The 14,288-nt window shown below is 34.8% G+C and overlaps 1 protein-coding gene across 1 annotated transcript in view; it reads left to right on the top strand.

Moving 5' to 3' along the window:
- The window catches only part of LOC149787921 (cadherin EGF LAG seven-pass G-type receptor 2-like), an 80,747-nt gene that overhangs the window by 53,428 nt on the left and 13,031 nt on the right, over nucleotides 1-14,288 (top strand). Inside the window, exons 4-7 of the mRNA XM_089974170.1 lie at nucleotides 696-833; nucleotides 1,764-1,883; nucleotides 4,988-5,173; nucleotides 10,753-10,949. Of these exons, the coding sequence (XP_089830296.1) occupies nucleotides 696-833; nucleotides 1,764-1,883; nucleotides 4,988-5,173; nucleotides 10,753-10,949 (641 nt within the window). The remainder of the gene's footprint in view (nucleotides 1-695; nucleotides 834-1,763; nucleotides 1,884-4,987; nucleotides 5,174-10,752; nucleotides 10,950-14,288) is intronic.

Raw genomic sequence — 14,288 nt, 5'->3', positions numbered from 1 at the left:
TAATAGAGATGTGTAGAGTGAGATTTCTCAGTTTTCGGGCGTTTACACTTGGTATCAAGTTGTTTTCTTTGTTGTTGCCAGATTCTGAGTTAATTATCTTCAGATCATTTGGATTTCAAAAAGATTAATTCTTTATTCTCTGAAAATATTTGAAGACTGCTTACACATATTTTGGAAAGACATTGTTTACAAATTTAATTTGGATTTCCAACACAGGAGTACCATTATTTGTATTTCTACAAGGAACTGTAGATAAGCACAGTACTGACTACAGCATAGGTCATCATCATCCATCTTGGAATTTACAGCAGGATTCGAATTTGAGATTATTAGAACATTTATTACTGGGACTTTTGCAAATTAATTCGTGGATTATTCTTAGATTATTTTTGGATTTGATTCTTGAAACCATAAGATCTTCTCCCTTTTTCATTTTTACAGAATTTTCCAGGAAAATAAATTTTTTGTTAAATTTTAAAAAAGCTTGTTGTTTTCACTCTTTCTGTGTTACTGTTTATTTGGGACTAAACACGTAACATAACGCTAACCTCTTCATGTTGAGCGCCTAGCGAGGCAGCTGTTAGTACCAATTTTACAAGTATGACTCGGCCGGGGTAGTCGACTACTGAGCAATAATCAAAGAACTGAACATGCCATTTAATTACAACATTTGGATACAACTGTTTCTTTTTCAGGTACAGTAAATATATCAGCTAAGACAACAAGCGCTGATCACGTGATTTTCACCGTCTCTTATAACGATGTCGACGGTGACGCGCTGACGTATACTAGCAGCATATCTCCTTCTGGAGGACCCTTCACAATGACGGGAGGTTTGTTACAAATAATGCAGATTTTTTAGCCTAATATTTAGATCTTAATAAAAAAGCTGATATAAAACAATTCCTGATGGAATGAAGAGTTTCAGTATGTGTGTTATTTCAAATGCTTACGTGCTCTCAAAGTTGTCCTTGTTCAATATATACTCATTCGACAACAGGGGCGACCACAGGCAATCATATAATGGTTAGCTATTAAGTTTTACGGATGTAGATCAAAATATGTTTAGCGGTGAAATCGGGGTTGATGGGTGGGGTGGGGGCAGTGCCCCTTGCCCTAATGTGCGGGCGCCCATGTTCGACAAACTTCATAAGTTCTGGTGCTTTTCAAAGTTGATCACTTCGATTTAGGCATTATGGGATTTCGGACTATAATCAAGATTTACTTACCTCCAGCAGGGTGGGGGCAACTGGGGATATATCTCCGGGGCCCGGGCCCGTAACGGGGCCCGGGCGGAACAACAATTTTTAATTTTATAAAAGAAAAATTTAGTTTTAAAAAGAACTAGGATAGGCCCGGGTGTTTCTTACCCCAGGGCTCGTGATCGCTCTCTACGGCCCTGACAGCCAGATGTATTATAATATAGGTTCGTCTGTTTGCATTTATACAGGTTATTTTATCGCTTCCCGACATTTTCCGTGCACTTTGTTTATCGTTTTCCTTAATGCTACTTCATGTAGCCGAGCTATGTATTTGTTCCCACATGTCTCTACATATAACCAGAGAGGCTTTCTTGTTTTGTTTAAGTTTGTCCGTCTGTGACTACAATTATTTCATTAATACTTTTTGCTGCCATCTATCTATATTTGCCACTTTTCCTTTCCGTAACAAAAGTCATACGGACATACACATACTCAGAGCACGCATGCTGCTGGATAGCGTATCAGTTTACATATTAATAAGATTACACCCATGTTTTGCAGATTTTATAAAAGCTACAACAGATCTCACCGCCATTGAGACGTCCCAGTACACCATATCCATCGATGCTTCAGACGGTAGAAACACTGTCACCCAACGGTCAGTCACCGTGTATATCTATGGTATGTGAAATCAACACGTGTACGGGTAGTAATTATCTGTTAATTTTCAGACCTTCTGGAGTCACACCGGGCTCCCAGACAGTTGATAAACGGAGATCCATAAAAACCACTAAACAAAGTAATAATGGTTGCAAATAGGATATGATATATGTATGTATTTTTGTTAAATTTTGCATTTCTAGGCATGTATGGACCACACTCGGACCATAAAAGTACTTATTGTTAAACAGCGAGGTTATTTATTATTATTATTATTACATAATATTTTTTTTTAAGTTTCAAAGCTACAACATTGATTGCCGAACGTTGTGAGTCCTGGGTGAGTCCTCTATTGCCTAGGCACGACCTTAAACAGATTACCCCCCCCACCTCCCCCAACCCCCCCCCCCAAAACACGGATAATCTTCATGTTAGACTCACTTGAAGAAGGCATTTGAGGCTACATTAGACATTACAGTTGGATATTTTCTGATTTGATCTTGACTTTTAGCGTCCACAAATATAAACTAAAAATAGGCATATTAAAAGCAAATCATAATGAACGTTGTGTGACTATTCTTGTCCAAATTATGTGAACATCAAGGGCTAACATTCCCTGGATTTTATGAAAACATTCAGGTTACAGATTAAGTCAACAGCCCACCCGCAATAACTGAACAAAACATTATTTAAAGCACAGTAGTCAATAATCTCTGACACAGCAACGTCATGACAACGGAGCTCTATGCTGTACTTTTCAAGTGCATATTGCATACCTTAAATGTTTTTCTAATCAGGATATTAAGCCAAGGTACACTGGAAAACAAATGTCCATATTAATGCCGCGTCTTCCAAGAAAAAAGTATTTCTGTATAACGTTTTGGGATAGCCCGTGAATTGTTTTGATTTGAACTTTCAATGCACCATGCGGTAAGTGATGCGTGTTTCGTTCAACTTGAATGCATTGCATCAAGTTTAAGATCCTGACTAGGCATGTAGGTTTTTTGTGTATTAAAATGTACCAACATTTGCAGTTTTATATTATGCGGTATGTAGGTTATATATTCAATAAACGAAACGAAAAGAAATAAAAACCTCTTGCTTTTTTTATACCCCCAAACGGAAATTGAAACTCCGTGTTTTAGCGTCAGTGTTTGATCCACTTTTTATAGTTTCTTCTGCGTTACCGTTTTGCATTCTTGGCGAGTGGCTACTTAAGCTGGACGTTTGTTCTGAAAAATGAACATTTAATAAAGTCTACGAGATGTGAGACATTAATGTTCATACATTTTCTCCAAGAACTGTTGCACAATATACATGATTAATTGTATTGATTAAACTTTTGAATGCTAACAGTCCAGATCAATCCAATGAGCATCCATTGTATCTATGACATTGACGCAGGCAGTAGATTTAGATATAAAAAATACTCAAAGTATATAGTGCTTTAAAGAAATCCACTTTTATTATCACAATCTGGTTGTAATTTCCCTAAATGTGTAAGAAATACTCACCCACTCTACTTGCCGCCATTGTTCGCTAGCTCCGTGCTTTATGTGGCGTACCATTTATGTGTGTCTGGTGATCCGGTGTTGTGGTGGATTAACGCGGATAGTTTTCTGGTGTGTTATAGGGGTGGGATGGCCTTGGTGTAAAGTGGGAGGAGAATTAGTGGAACAGTCTGGAGTAGGTGTAGGTAAAGTACAATCACTTTTGCGTTTCCTCGTCTATCCATCCCTCTATCTATCGAAAATGCAAGTTTATATTTTCTGAATGGATGTAAAGTCATACTTACTTGAAGTATGTGCACAAATTTAGTAAGTGTTAATTTATGAATATGGCTTGAATGTATATTACATTTTTTGGCGTTATGTTGAAAATTGAATTAGAAACAAGACTTGGTGATAATTAACTAAATGTCAGTTAAATGTTTGAATTAAAGAACCACAAATGCGTCCACAGGACACTGTTATTTTCGCCAAGTAAACAACGTAGCACTGCCAAGGTGAACTAAATGTCATTACAAAGAAGACAATAAAGAGTCTTGAATCGGTAAACATTGTTAATTAAAACAGTAAATAACGCAGATTTCCTGATTATAATCTTAATACGAATTTTTATTAATTTGAATAGGCTGTTTCAGCTGATCTTGAGGGACAACATCAGTTCTGCATGCATAAGTAATACTTTTATTTACACAACGAGACACTAGTCGCTTGAATTTCGATGATAAAAAAGAAATCACATATGATTCTTTTGCTTAATGGAAATCTAGGCACATGGAGTAAGAGCAAACACAGAAGTCCAAAATGGAGCTTTAACTATGTGAAATGTTAAGGGATAACTGTGAAAATCAAACGGTTTAGGTCTTTAATACATTTAACCAAGGATAAAATTTAACTTAGTGTGGGTTTACTTTTTATTTTTATTTTTGCAAGAAGTGGGTATGTTTACATTCTTAGGGATGAATACTGCATATAGGATACGCTCCATCAAATATGACATGAGTTAGAAGACGAATATTGAAAATATATTTTTGAGTCAGTTTTCAATCAAGAACACTGAAAAATTAAATATGTGTTTGCTTTAACACTTTTCATTGTACCCTTGTCCTTTGAATACTTCTGGCTAAACAAAAGCATAATATCGCTTGAAATTGGATAAAATGACTAAATTATTTCAAATATTTCAAATTTTCAAACTAACTACGAGTATTTCCATACCAAGACTATCGTGTCCGTTTGCATTCGAAGTGATTGAATATACTAATGCTGGTTTTCAATATAAAAAAAATTGAATATTAAAACTGATGTATTACATGTTAGCTTTTATTGGACTTTTCATAGCTTATACCCCATTGGGATGTGACTAATAAATTTACTTCTGATGTGTTTAAATGCCCATGCAAAAGTAGTATTTGAAGGGTAACAACTCTTGCAATTGAGTTGACTATCTCGTCACGGGTGCCAAGGTTATCGATTGAGCGGTTTGGAAAATAAATTATATATTTAAGGGAATTTTTTTTCTTGCTGCAGGAGATACAAATACAAACGATAAAAACCTATTCGAATCTAAATTCTTTACAACCAACTCTATACGTATAAGGTTATTTTGACTGCTTGCAGATATAAATAATCGGCCCACTATAACAAACTTGCCGCACACCTTGAGTCTACCGGAGCTAACGGCAGGACGTCACCTTATTTACGACGTCGACGTGTACGATGCAGATCAGCACGACTCGCATGAATTTAGTGTCGTGTCGTGGACTCCGACAATTGCCTCCAGCTACATGGAAATCATAGGCAGCAGTAAGATTTCAGAACATGTCTAACTAAAGAATTGTAGAATTTAGTAATGGCTATGTTGCCTTGATTTACAAATGTCTGCATGAATGAATGAATTAATGAATGAATGAATGAATGAATGAATTGACATTTGTCAACAAAAGTGTTTTCTTAATACAGTTGGTATTTCATAACAATGGATTTTCAAGTCCAATTTAATGTAATAATACTGATAATACTTCTAATTATTCTTCTACTTTTTCTACTACTACTGTTGCTACTACTACTTAAAAAACTACTACTACTACTATTACTACTACTGCTACTACTACTACTACTACTACTAATAATAATAATTATTATTATTATTATTATTATTATTAAAAGAATATTTACGACAATTACTACTCTTGCTACAACTATTAATACTATCAGACCTAACATTGCTACTGTTGCAAGTGCCTTAACATATACGCTCACGCTTGTCTTTTCTATAGAAAGTCCAATATTGTATCTGGTGGTATATCATCGAAAAGCCGCTTCAATGAGTTGACTTAAAAAATGTGTATCTCACCTTTGCATAGAGAAGAAAGCCGAAGACAGTCAAGTGATATAGGCTACTCATCCTCGCCACTCTTCAAATATCACCTTTAGTGCCAGTGAGAAGTTAAATAAATGAAAACTCCGAACCAACCGCTTCAACCATTATAATACATTACTGTTTATTCTGATTGCTATGATATGAAAACAATCTAACATACTGAATCAGCAGTGTATTATCTTGATCTATCATCCGTCTAACTACTTACCGTCATGGATTGATAAATAAATGGATACTCACAATGGAGAAAAAAAATTCTGGCCAATTTTAGTTTGGTTACTGTAAATTTACTCCGATTTAAGTGTATATAAAATTTGCTTTGACCCGGACGATTTTGTTGAACATGCTAATTATAGATATGGTACCAGAAAGCAGATTGCATATATTAGGCAAGGGGAGATAATAAAGGGATGTAATGCTTCCTATTTCGATTTTGCATGAATACGAACAAAATTTACTTCGTTTTTTTCGTGTGGAATGTTATTATTTTGCTAACGCATTTTTATTAGTGCCTTTTATTAGTGTTATGTAGATTGCTTACCATATTATGGTGGTAAAGAATGCAAGTATTTTCCATAAATTGTTTTGTCATCACAATAAAGCTATGTATCGTTGTACCTATATACACGTAATAAAGAACATTTAAGATTTAAGTAAAGACTATATAAAATGTCTGAAATACAAATTGAAAAAACAATTCCATTTTAATTATTTTTAAAAGGTGATCATCGTTATTTTGCAAGAAAGTTTTAAAAATATCAGGAAATTAGAGATGCATACAGTGTCTAAATATCGATAATCCCCAACTAACGGAAATTGGAATATTTCGGATCAGACGTTTGCAAGTAGATAAAAACAGGTATGGGAAAGAACGTTATAATATAATGCAGAAGAATACAGGCTTAGTATCTTGCCAGGTTATTAAGGCAAATACAAAACATAGACAAGACAAACAAATAAAACAGACAAACCGTTGTCTTTGTAAAACTTTACATGACTATGACTTGTTGCGGATGCTGAAAGATATTTTATATTGACATAGAAATCGATGAACCATAGCGTCATCTGTTATTTTATGTAAATTTATGTACGCGCAAATATATCCTGAATATTTCATTGTTATAGTTGTAATTATAGGTTATTAAGTGACTAATAAGCAAATTTAGAGAATCATTGAAAAGAGAACATGCCCCGGCTACAAAAAGTTTATTTTGTAATTACAACTATGTTTCGTATTTGCCTTTGAAAAAGACTCATTAAGAGTCGAAAGCACTTAGGCTAGCTAAATAATACTAGCTTTGCACTGTTCGTAGTCACACACACACACAGAGACATATACATATATATATATATATATATATATATATATATATATATATATATATATATATATATATATATATATATATATATATATTAGTACTATAACCGATGCCAACAATAATAACCCCTTTGATCCGCATTCAAATTCCAAGGAAAATGGATAGAATTCAAAACTTTACAGAGGAACAATCAAACTGTGTATTATTAATAGAAGACTTAAAGAGCTCGGTCATTGAAATGGCCAGCTGGATCTGACAATTACATTCGGCACGAGAATAACTGTGACACTTATTTTCCCGTTTCGGTATCACATATAAAGGCTATAAACATCTTAATTAGAATTTAGAATTAAAATGTAAAATATAGATGATATCCGTTTAAATTCTAAAAGCAGAATTTGAGCCGAAATAAATGAAGATAAATGATCTTTCGGCAGAATAGACCGTTTAACGTTCTATGTAGATATGTACCAACCAATGAGAGGAAGAGTATGCAGAGAGTTGTCAGAAATGGTGAAAAGAAAATTGCCCGTCTTAATAATCAAGGAAGGGTAATATATTTTTCTTTTATCATGTAGGATTTATGCTAAGCCTTCTGATATGCCATTCATATAGACCTTTCAAATGTAACCTTTCAGGCATTCGGTAATTTGTTTTATGTAGATGCATAATCAAAAAGGACAATATTAATAAATATGAAAATGAATTCATTTACATAACTGTAAGTAGACTCATAAAACCATTTTGAGTGACAGAAGGAGAAAAAGACTCGTGAGGACATGTTGATTGTTTTATTGGAAACAATCATCACTATTGTGGAATTAAAGATTTAGAATAGTTTCAAATACACAAACATAATTACACAACTATTCCAAACACCGCCCATTAGCGCCTGACAAACTAATTACACGAAAATGTGATTTATCACCATTACAGAAGCAATTCATAGACGAGAACAAGAACAGGAAACATAAATTGCCTAAGTTGTTGTACATGTTAAAGAACAAAGAGAAACAAGTCATTGATAATGAAAACTGAGCCTGTATGTTTAGGTAGGAGGTTTGTAAACTAAATTAGATACGTCGAGTGACGCAGTCTGATCAGAAACAATAGCTAACATATTTACATTGAATGGAATGCCTGTCTGAGACAAATAGCAACCAATGACTTGGAAAACAGGCTTTTTCAAACTCTCTAATATTTTGTGTTTCCTAAACAGATAGAAAATCCCCTAATGGGGACTCTGGTAAGAATATACAATTATGAAAGCAACGATTGCAAATACCAGAAACATGTATCATTTGCAAGCAAAACAACCAATCAGAAAGACTTAAGTGTCAGTTTGACAAATAAGAAAATTACATTAGTCTAAACCATAAATGGCGGATTTATTGATTTAGATTTATACAGCAAATTCGTGTACAAGGATTGCTACAGTAAGAACAAATTAACCACTATAGTAATAAAATGATGTTGCCAAAGACTTGTACAAGTTCTTCGTGTACCTTTATAGAGATAGATAACGTTTGCAGTTACTTACAGGATAATATTCAATTTTACAACGCAAGCGAATGCAAGAAAGACAACATATTTGGTCTTCATTAAATTAAAAAGAAAGTTTAACTTTGTTTACAACTAAGAATTATAAACAGTATGTGACTGTTACATATTTTAGTGGTCTTAAAGGTAAAGTGAGCTATATTCATTTAGCTTCCTGATTAGCAAAGGTTTGTACACGTATCAGGAAATGTGTGATAAAAACAATAACAAAACTGTAAATAACCAAGAGAGGAATTTAATAAGTCTAATCCATAACGATTTTATAAAATACAGGGATGGTCCTGGCTTTTAAAAAGCTGTCGCCAAAAAAATCGCCAACCTCAATATTTTGTCGCCAATTTTCAAAAAGTGTCGCCAGAACAAGTAGTGTACATTTTTCCAAGTGTTAATTTAGTCTATTAATGTAACAGGCAATGAAAATGACAAAAGATGGGTTACTTAATTCTTTAATTACAACAAACATTAACAAAATGTTACAAAGTGTTACATGAAGATCCGTCGCAATTTTAGGGCTGCCCACTTGTTGAATGCAGTTTCAAAGTCTAATTTTTCACATCTGTACGTGCTGATTCTCATGAAATTCTCGAGAGACGAGATGCAGAGTTTATTTCTGATGTCAGTTTTTATGAGGTTCATCTTACTGAATCCACGTTCACAGTCAACAGCACTGACAGGTGGCACCAGTAGTCTATCAGCAGCCCCCCCCCCCCCATGGCTAGCTTCACAAAGCTTGTAGTGAATTGCTTCCTAAATCGCAAGAATGATCACTGAATGCTGTATAAATTTTCTCGACAAACAAAATATGATCTCCATTCCCACGAATGAAACTTACACGAGTCAACACCTGGCAATATTGGACCGTATATATAAGCATAAATTCACACCCAATTTAGAGATTCTTTCACTCTTGTATTTTGAGAAATAAATAATTATTATTAATTATGCAAAACTCGTTGTTGGTTTTTTTGTGCTATTTCTTGTTTCGGAGTTTAAGTCTCAGCAGCCGTAACACGGATTGATGGCAAAAGGAAAAGATCAATGAGTAAAATGCTGCACTGGCGACAGACATAGATGTAATTGAGATTTTTCCATTTGCTTTGTATTTATACACAGTAGTCGGTACTTCAAAGGTTATCGGTTTTCTATGCAGGTTCAGCAAAACTATTGTACTGGTATATGTAAAAAAAAAAAAAAAAAAAAAACCAACAGAAGATTTAGCCATTCAATTAATTGTATCTGTTCTATTCACGTCTTCAGAAGTCGGTCAGTTGTAGGTATAGTGCGGTAGCATGATTGACTGTATCACAGCATACAGTACTCTGTCCAGATGTCAGCATAAGCAGATTATGATGTAACAATGCACTGTAAAGATGGGGTTGTCAATACGAACAAAGGATTGTTTGTGTAACAGATTGATTCCAATGCATTGTTTGTCAAGTTTGTGGCTTCCTTTCGTTCTCCCTTTTAATTTTTCCAGTCCAAATCTATGATTGTATGTACCAATTAAATAACCAAAAAGTCTGTCGCCAAAAAAATCGCCAAATGGGATATTTTTGTCGCCAATAAGGAAAAAAAATCGCAATTTGCGACATTGGCGAAGCCCAGGACGATCCCTGAAAATATTAGGGTAAATAACGGTGCTTTATCAGCATTGAACAAGCGATAGTTAAAATAAGCAAAATGTCATCTACCATCTTATAGTTAAAGATAATATTAAAACCTTGATAAAGTTTTTTTGGTGGGTTTGCATCGGCTTTTATCTATCTATCTCGTTACCTTTAATCACTGGTAACTACATTGCTGTCCTTAAACACAACTGAAATCGGAGTTAATTTATAGTAACCGAAAATAAACGTAGCTGGGACATATTTTTTCACTTATTTATTTGACGATGATAGTAAGTTGCAAAATGGATGACGAGTCAAGAGGGCGAACTTCTAATTAAGTAGTTTTGATGGGCGAGAAATCGAAATAAATACTATTGTAGTAGTTGAAGTGGTTAGAGTCATTAGTATCTTTGGTACTCCAATGTTTCATGAATTTGTCTTACATGGGTTTTCATTGGTTATTTTAAGGACTCAGTGCTTACTATATTAATTTTGAGAGATAATCCCTTTCAGCTGGAGAGATTTACTTATTGTACGGGTATTTTCTAAACTACGAGAATCTGTCCAGTTATACGATCAGTATAACAGTCAGTGACGGAATTCACAGCATGACAGCCAGCTCTCTTACGTTGACGTTGAACGTCCTGGATGTCAACGAGGCACCATATTTTACGTCAAAATTGAACAGTATTACCATAGCAGAAGGAGCCGTAAGTCTGACTTTGAAATATTTGATTTATATAGTCGTATTTATTTCAAGGAAGTAGCAATGTATCTGTTGGGAATCGGTTCAACAAGTTCATAAAATAGACACAGAAAGTCGAAGACGTTAAGTGTTCATACATCCAGTTGAAAAGGCTAGTTTGTAGCGTTCGTAAGTTCTTTACCTGGATTTCGAAGATAGAGAAGACTGAGGTGTCCTCAACTTGTTTCGATCTGGGCAGAAGGACTAGGGGCCTCCATAGTATAATGACAACACTCAGAGATGAATATCTGCTTCATTCATGCACTAGGGTTAATAGACTCTAATTGGTAGTCGTGTTCTTACTTAATTTGGTTTCTTCCTGCTCATATAATCAAACGAAGTCCAAAAATGTGCTTTTAATCTGTCTGCCAGTTACCCTCTGTCTTGTAATCCTCCTTTTAATTCATATTTGTACTTTCTTCACGGGCTCCAGATATGTTGAAATTTACTTTAACTGCTGAAGACTTCCATGTACTTAGTCTGCGTTGTCTGTTTTTGTTTGAAAACAATGCTTTCTGTAGGTGGCCATAATTCTGAATTTTGTTGTAATTTTTCCCTCATTTTTAAAGGAAAAGAAAAAGTTTTTATTTTGCTCAGTTGAAAAACAATAACATAATTTTAGCGAGGGAAACAGCAAAAACTTTATTGTCTGACAATAATCAACGTAACCATAATTTTCGAAAGACCAACGGTCTGCCACTTTCAGAATCACAGTAATCTCGTGTCCTAATAAATAAATGAAAAAACCAAATGAACCACCGAACTTTTGTCAACATTGTTTCAATTCAACACACTCCTCAACTTGCCTGTAATTCTGCCGTGTGAAAAAAAGGAGAGGGGGCGGCAAACACACTACGATGAGTATGATACTTCCGATACTCGTTTGTGTATTTGTTATTTTAAATAGCAATTTTTAACATATTATTTGCTATATCATGTCGAAGAAACAAATTGGAGCTATGTTCCCTTCTCAAGGATAAACCAAGGATGCCCTTTAGGGATGGTCTGGACAGGTATTGAATTTGCGTCACTGGATTACGAATCAGACGCTCTGCCTACTGAGCTACCGCTGCTTTTATTAACGTGTCTTTTTATTGCTTAATTTAAAAGTAAAAACATCGTATGCTAATTCAGACAACTGTTTTGCCATCTTCCTACAATCAGTAAAACATTTCAGACACAGCACGTCCGTATATACGCGTTTATAGCTCGAGCTCAACTGCAATCTGTGAATAATGCGCCGGCAGATATTGGTCTATACAGTTTGATACGAGTTACCAGAAGAACAAACAATACAGACCCAGATCTGCAGGTGCATTATGCTACGTCAGATCAGGATCTTGTTGTTTGCAGTTTGGCTCGACTTATAAGTGAGTATACTGTAGTATTGCGGTAAAATGTATAGATTCTCTATAAAGTAGCAAGTGTATCTACAAAAAAGGAGAGAAAAATGGGACAAGCACTCGCAATGTAATTAAAATTCACAGAAAATATATATGTGAAGACAAACAGCACAATAATTTTTATGTCGGTCTGTGTGTCTACTACGATTAATCTTCCCTAACTATATTTGGAGCTTTAGATTTTTTGTGCCTTCTGAAATATGATCATGATTCTTTATTTATTTAAAGTACCAAATAAACTGCTTCATCCTTGTTGAACTATAATTTGATGTAGCACATAAACTGCTGCGTCCTTGTTGAACTCTGGTTTGCACAAGTTCACGGAATATGTTTACTTGGGATATGTTCTTCTGCCTCGATGTTATAGAAATATGTGCAAAGACCTTTTAAAAGATGAAATCGATATTGGCGATTAAACTGATTTTATGTTCTTTTGAAATTAAAGTACATGCATAAAGTCAGATATTACAATCAATTATAACACTTCAAGCTATTGCCAGGTTTTGCATCTGAAAAAAGTCAACATGTATTACAATTTTCTCACCAATGCTACAGGGAAATCTAGCTGTTTTTCTAACCTTACTTTTCTTATATCAGTTTGCCTCAGACAGTTCGTCTCATTCGTTGAGTCCTCGCGCTGGGAACTATGAAGAAGTAGAAGAAAAAAACCCCGCTGTCTTCTGTTGTACCCGACGGAGTTGTTATAAAATGAAACAAAAAGAACAACAACAGCAACAACAACAGATAGATAACAAAAAGAAATTTACTCATAAAGCAACTTAAGGTGTCTTACTTTGATAACACGCCATACAATTTTGAGCGAGACACATACATGCATATGAAGTTGAGTTATTTGGTATTATGCTAGAAACTACACACATCATGGCGAATTTTATCATATCTGTAAATTAGTAAAGTTCCAGGTTAGGGTCATTAAACGCAGCTGAAAGTATCTAATTCTTCAAAATTTGTCAAACACTCCCAACCAGCCCCAGCTGAATCAAACATTGTAAACAAATGAAAATTCCTGCACTTAACATTCAGAGTGGTTTATTCATTGGTCCACTCGCTATTCCACAAGAAGATTTCAATGCAGCGTATCACTGTACCAGTAAGAGCAACACTTGCCGTATTTCAAGGACAGAACATATCCAAGAATATCATGCATTTTAAATCTCCTCACTTTCGTTACACCCTTTGTTATACTGAACTGTTACCGTACCGTTGCCTACCGTAGAATTCTTTCCGAATTTGAACTGATTTAAGTTAAAGGTTATCTGTATAAAAGATATTTATTTCTTAGTGTTATTTTCACATGACATCCATAAATTAAATGTGATAATACAGTAATTATATTAAATGATTTTATGTTTCTATTTTCTCATGCGTACAACTTGTGTACTTAGAGTCGACTGGTCATCCCATTGCCCTTATTAATATTATCGTATTAATGCCCGTTTACATAATAAACGCACGTGACTAGAGACGCTCACGATGCAATACGCGCGTGTGTGTGTGTGTGTGTGTGTGTGTGTGTGTGTGTGTGTGATTAGGTTTTATAATGTAGCTTTAACAGTTTTTCTGTCATATCGCTACGATGTCTGTAGTGTGCCATTTTATAGTGATACCTAGCACTGGGGCATCATGCCGCAGACATGTAACATGATGTCCCACCCAGTCACATTATCCTGACGCAAGGCCGACCAGCCTAGCACTAACCTCTTAATGCTGGGCGCCTTGCGAGGATGCAATAATTGTAATACGTAACAATTATACCTTTTTTTCTCTGCTAATTTGTTGTTTTCTAAGAGCAATATATATAGCTTGATTCTAATTAGATAATTATTCAGATTTTCATAAAAGAGTGCAAAAACCTGATGACAGTTACACAGTGTAAGAGG

Source organism: Sinohyriopsis cumingii, chromosome 11, assembly GCF_028554795.1.
Source record: "Sinohyriopsis cumingii isolate HCF-2022 chromosome 11, ASM2855479v2, whole genome shotgun sequence".
Classification (NCBI taxonomy): Eukaryota; Metazoa; Mollusca; class Bivalvia; order Unionida; family Unionidae; genus Sinohyriopsis; species Sinohyriopsis cumingii.
This window is presented reverse-complemented; position numbering and strand designations above follow the sequence as displayed.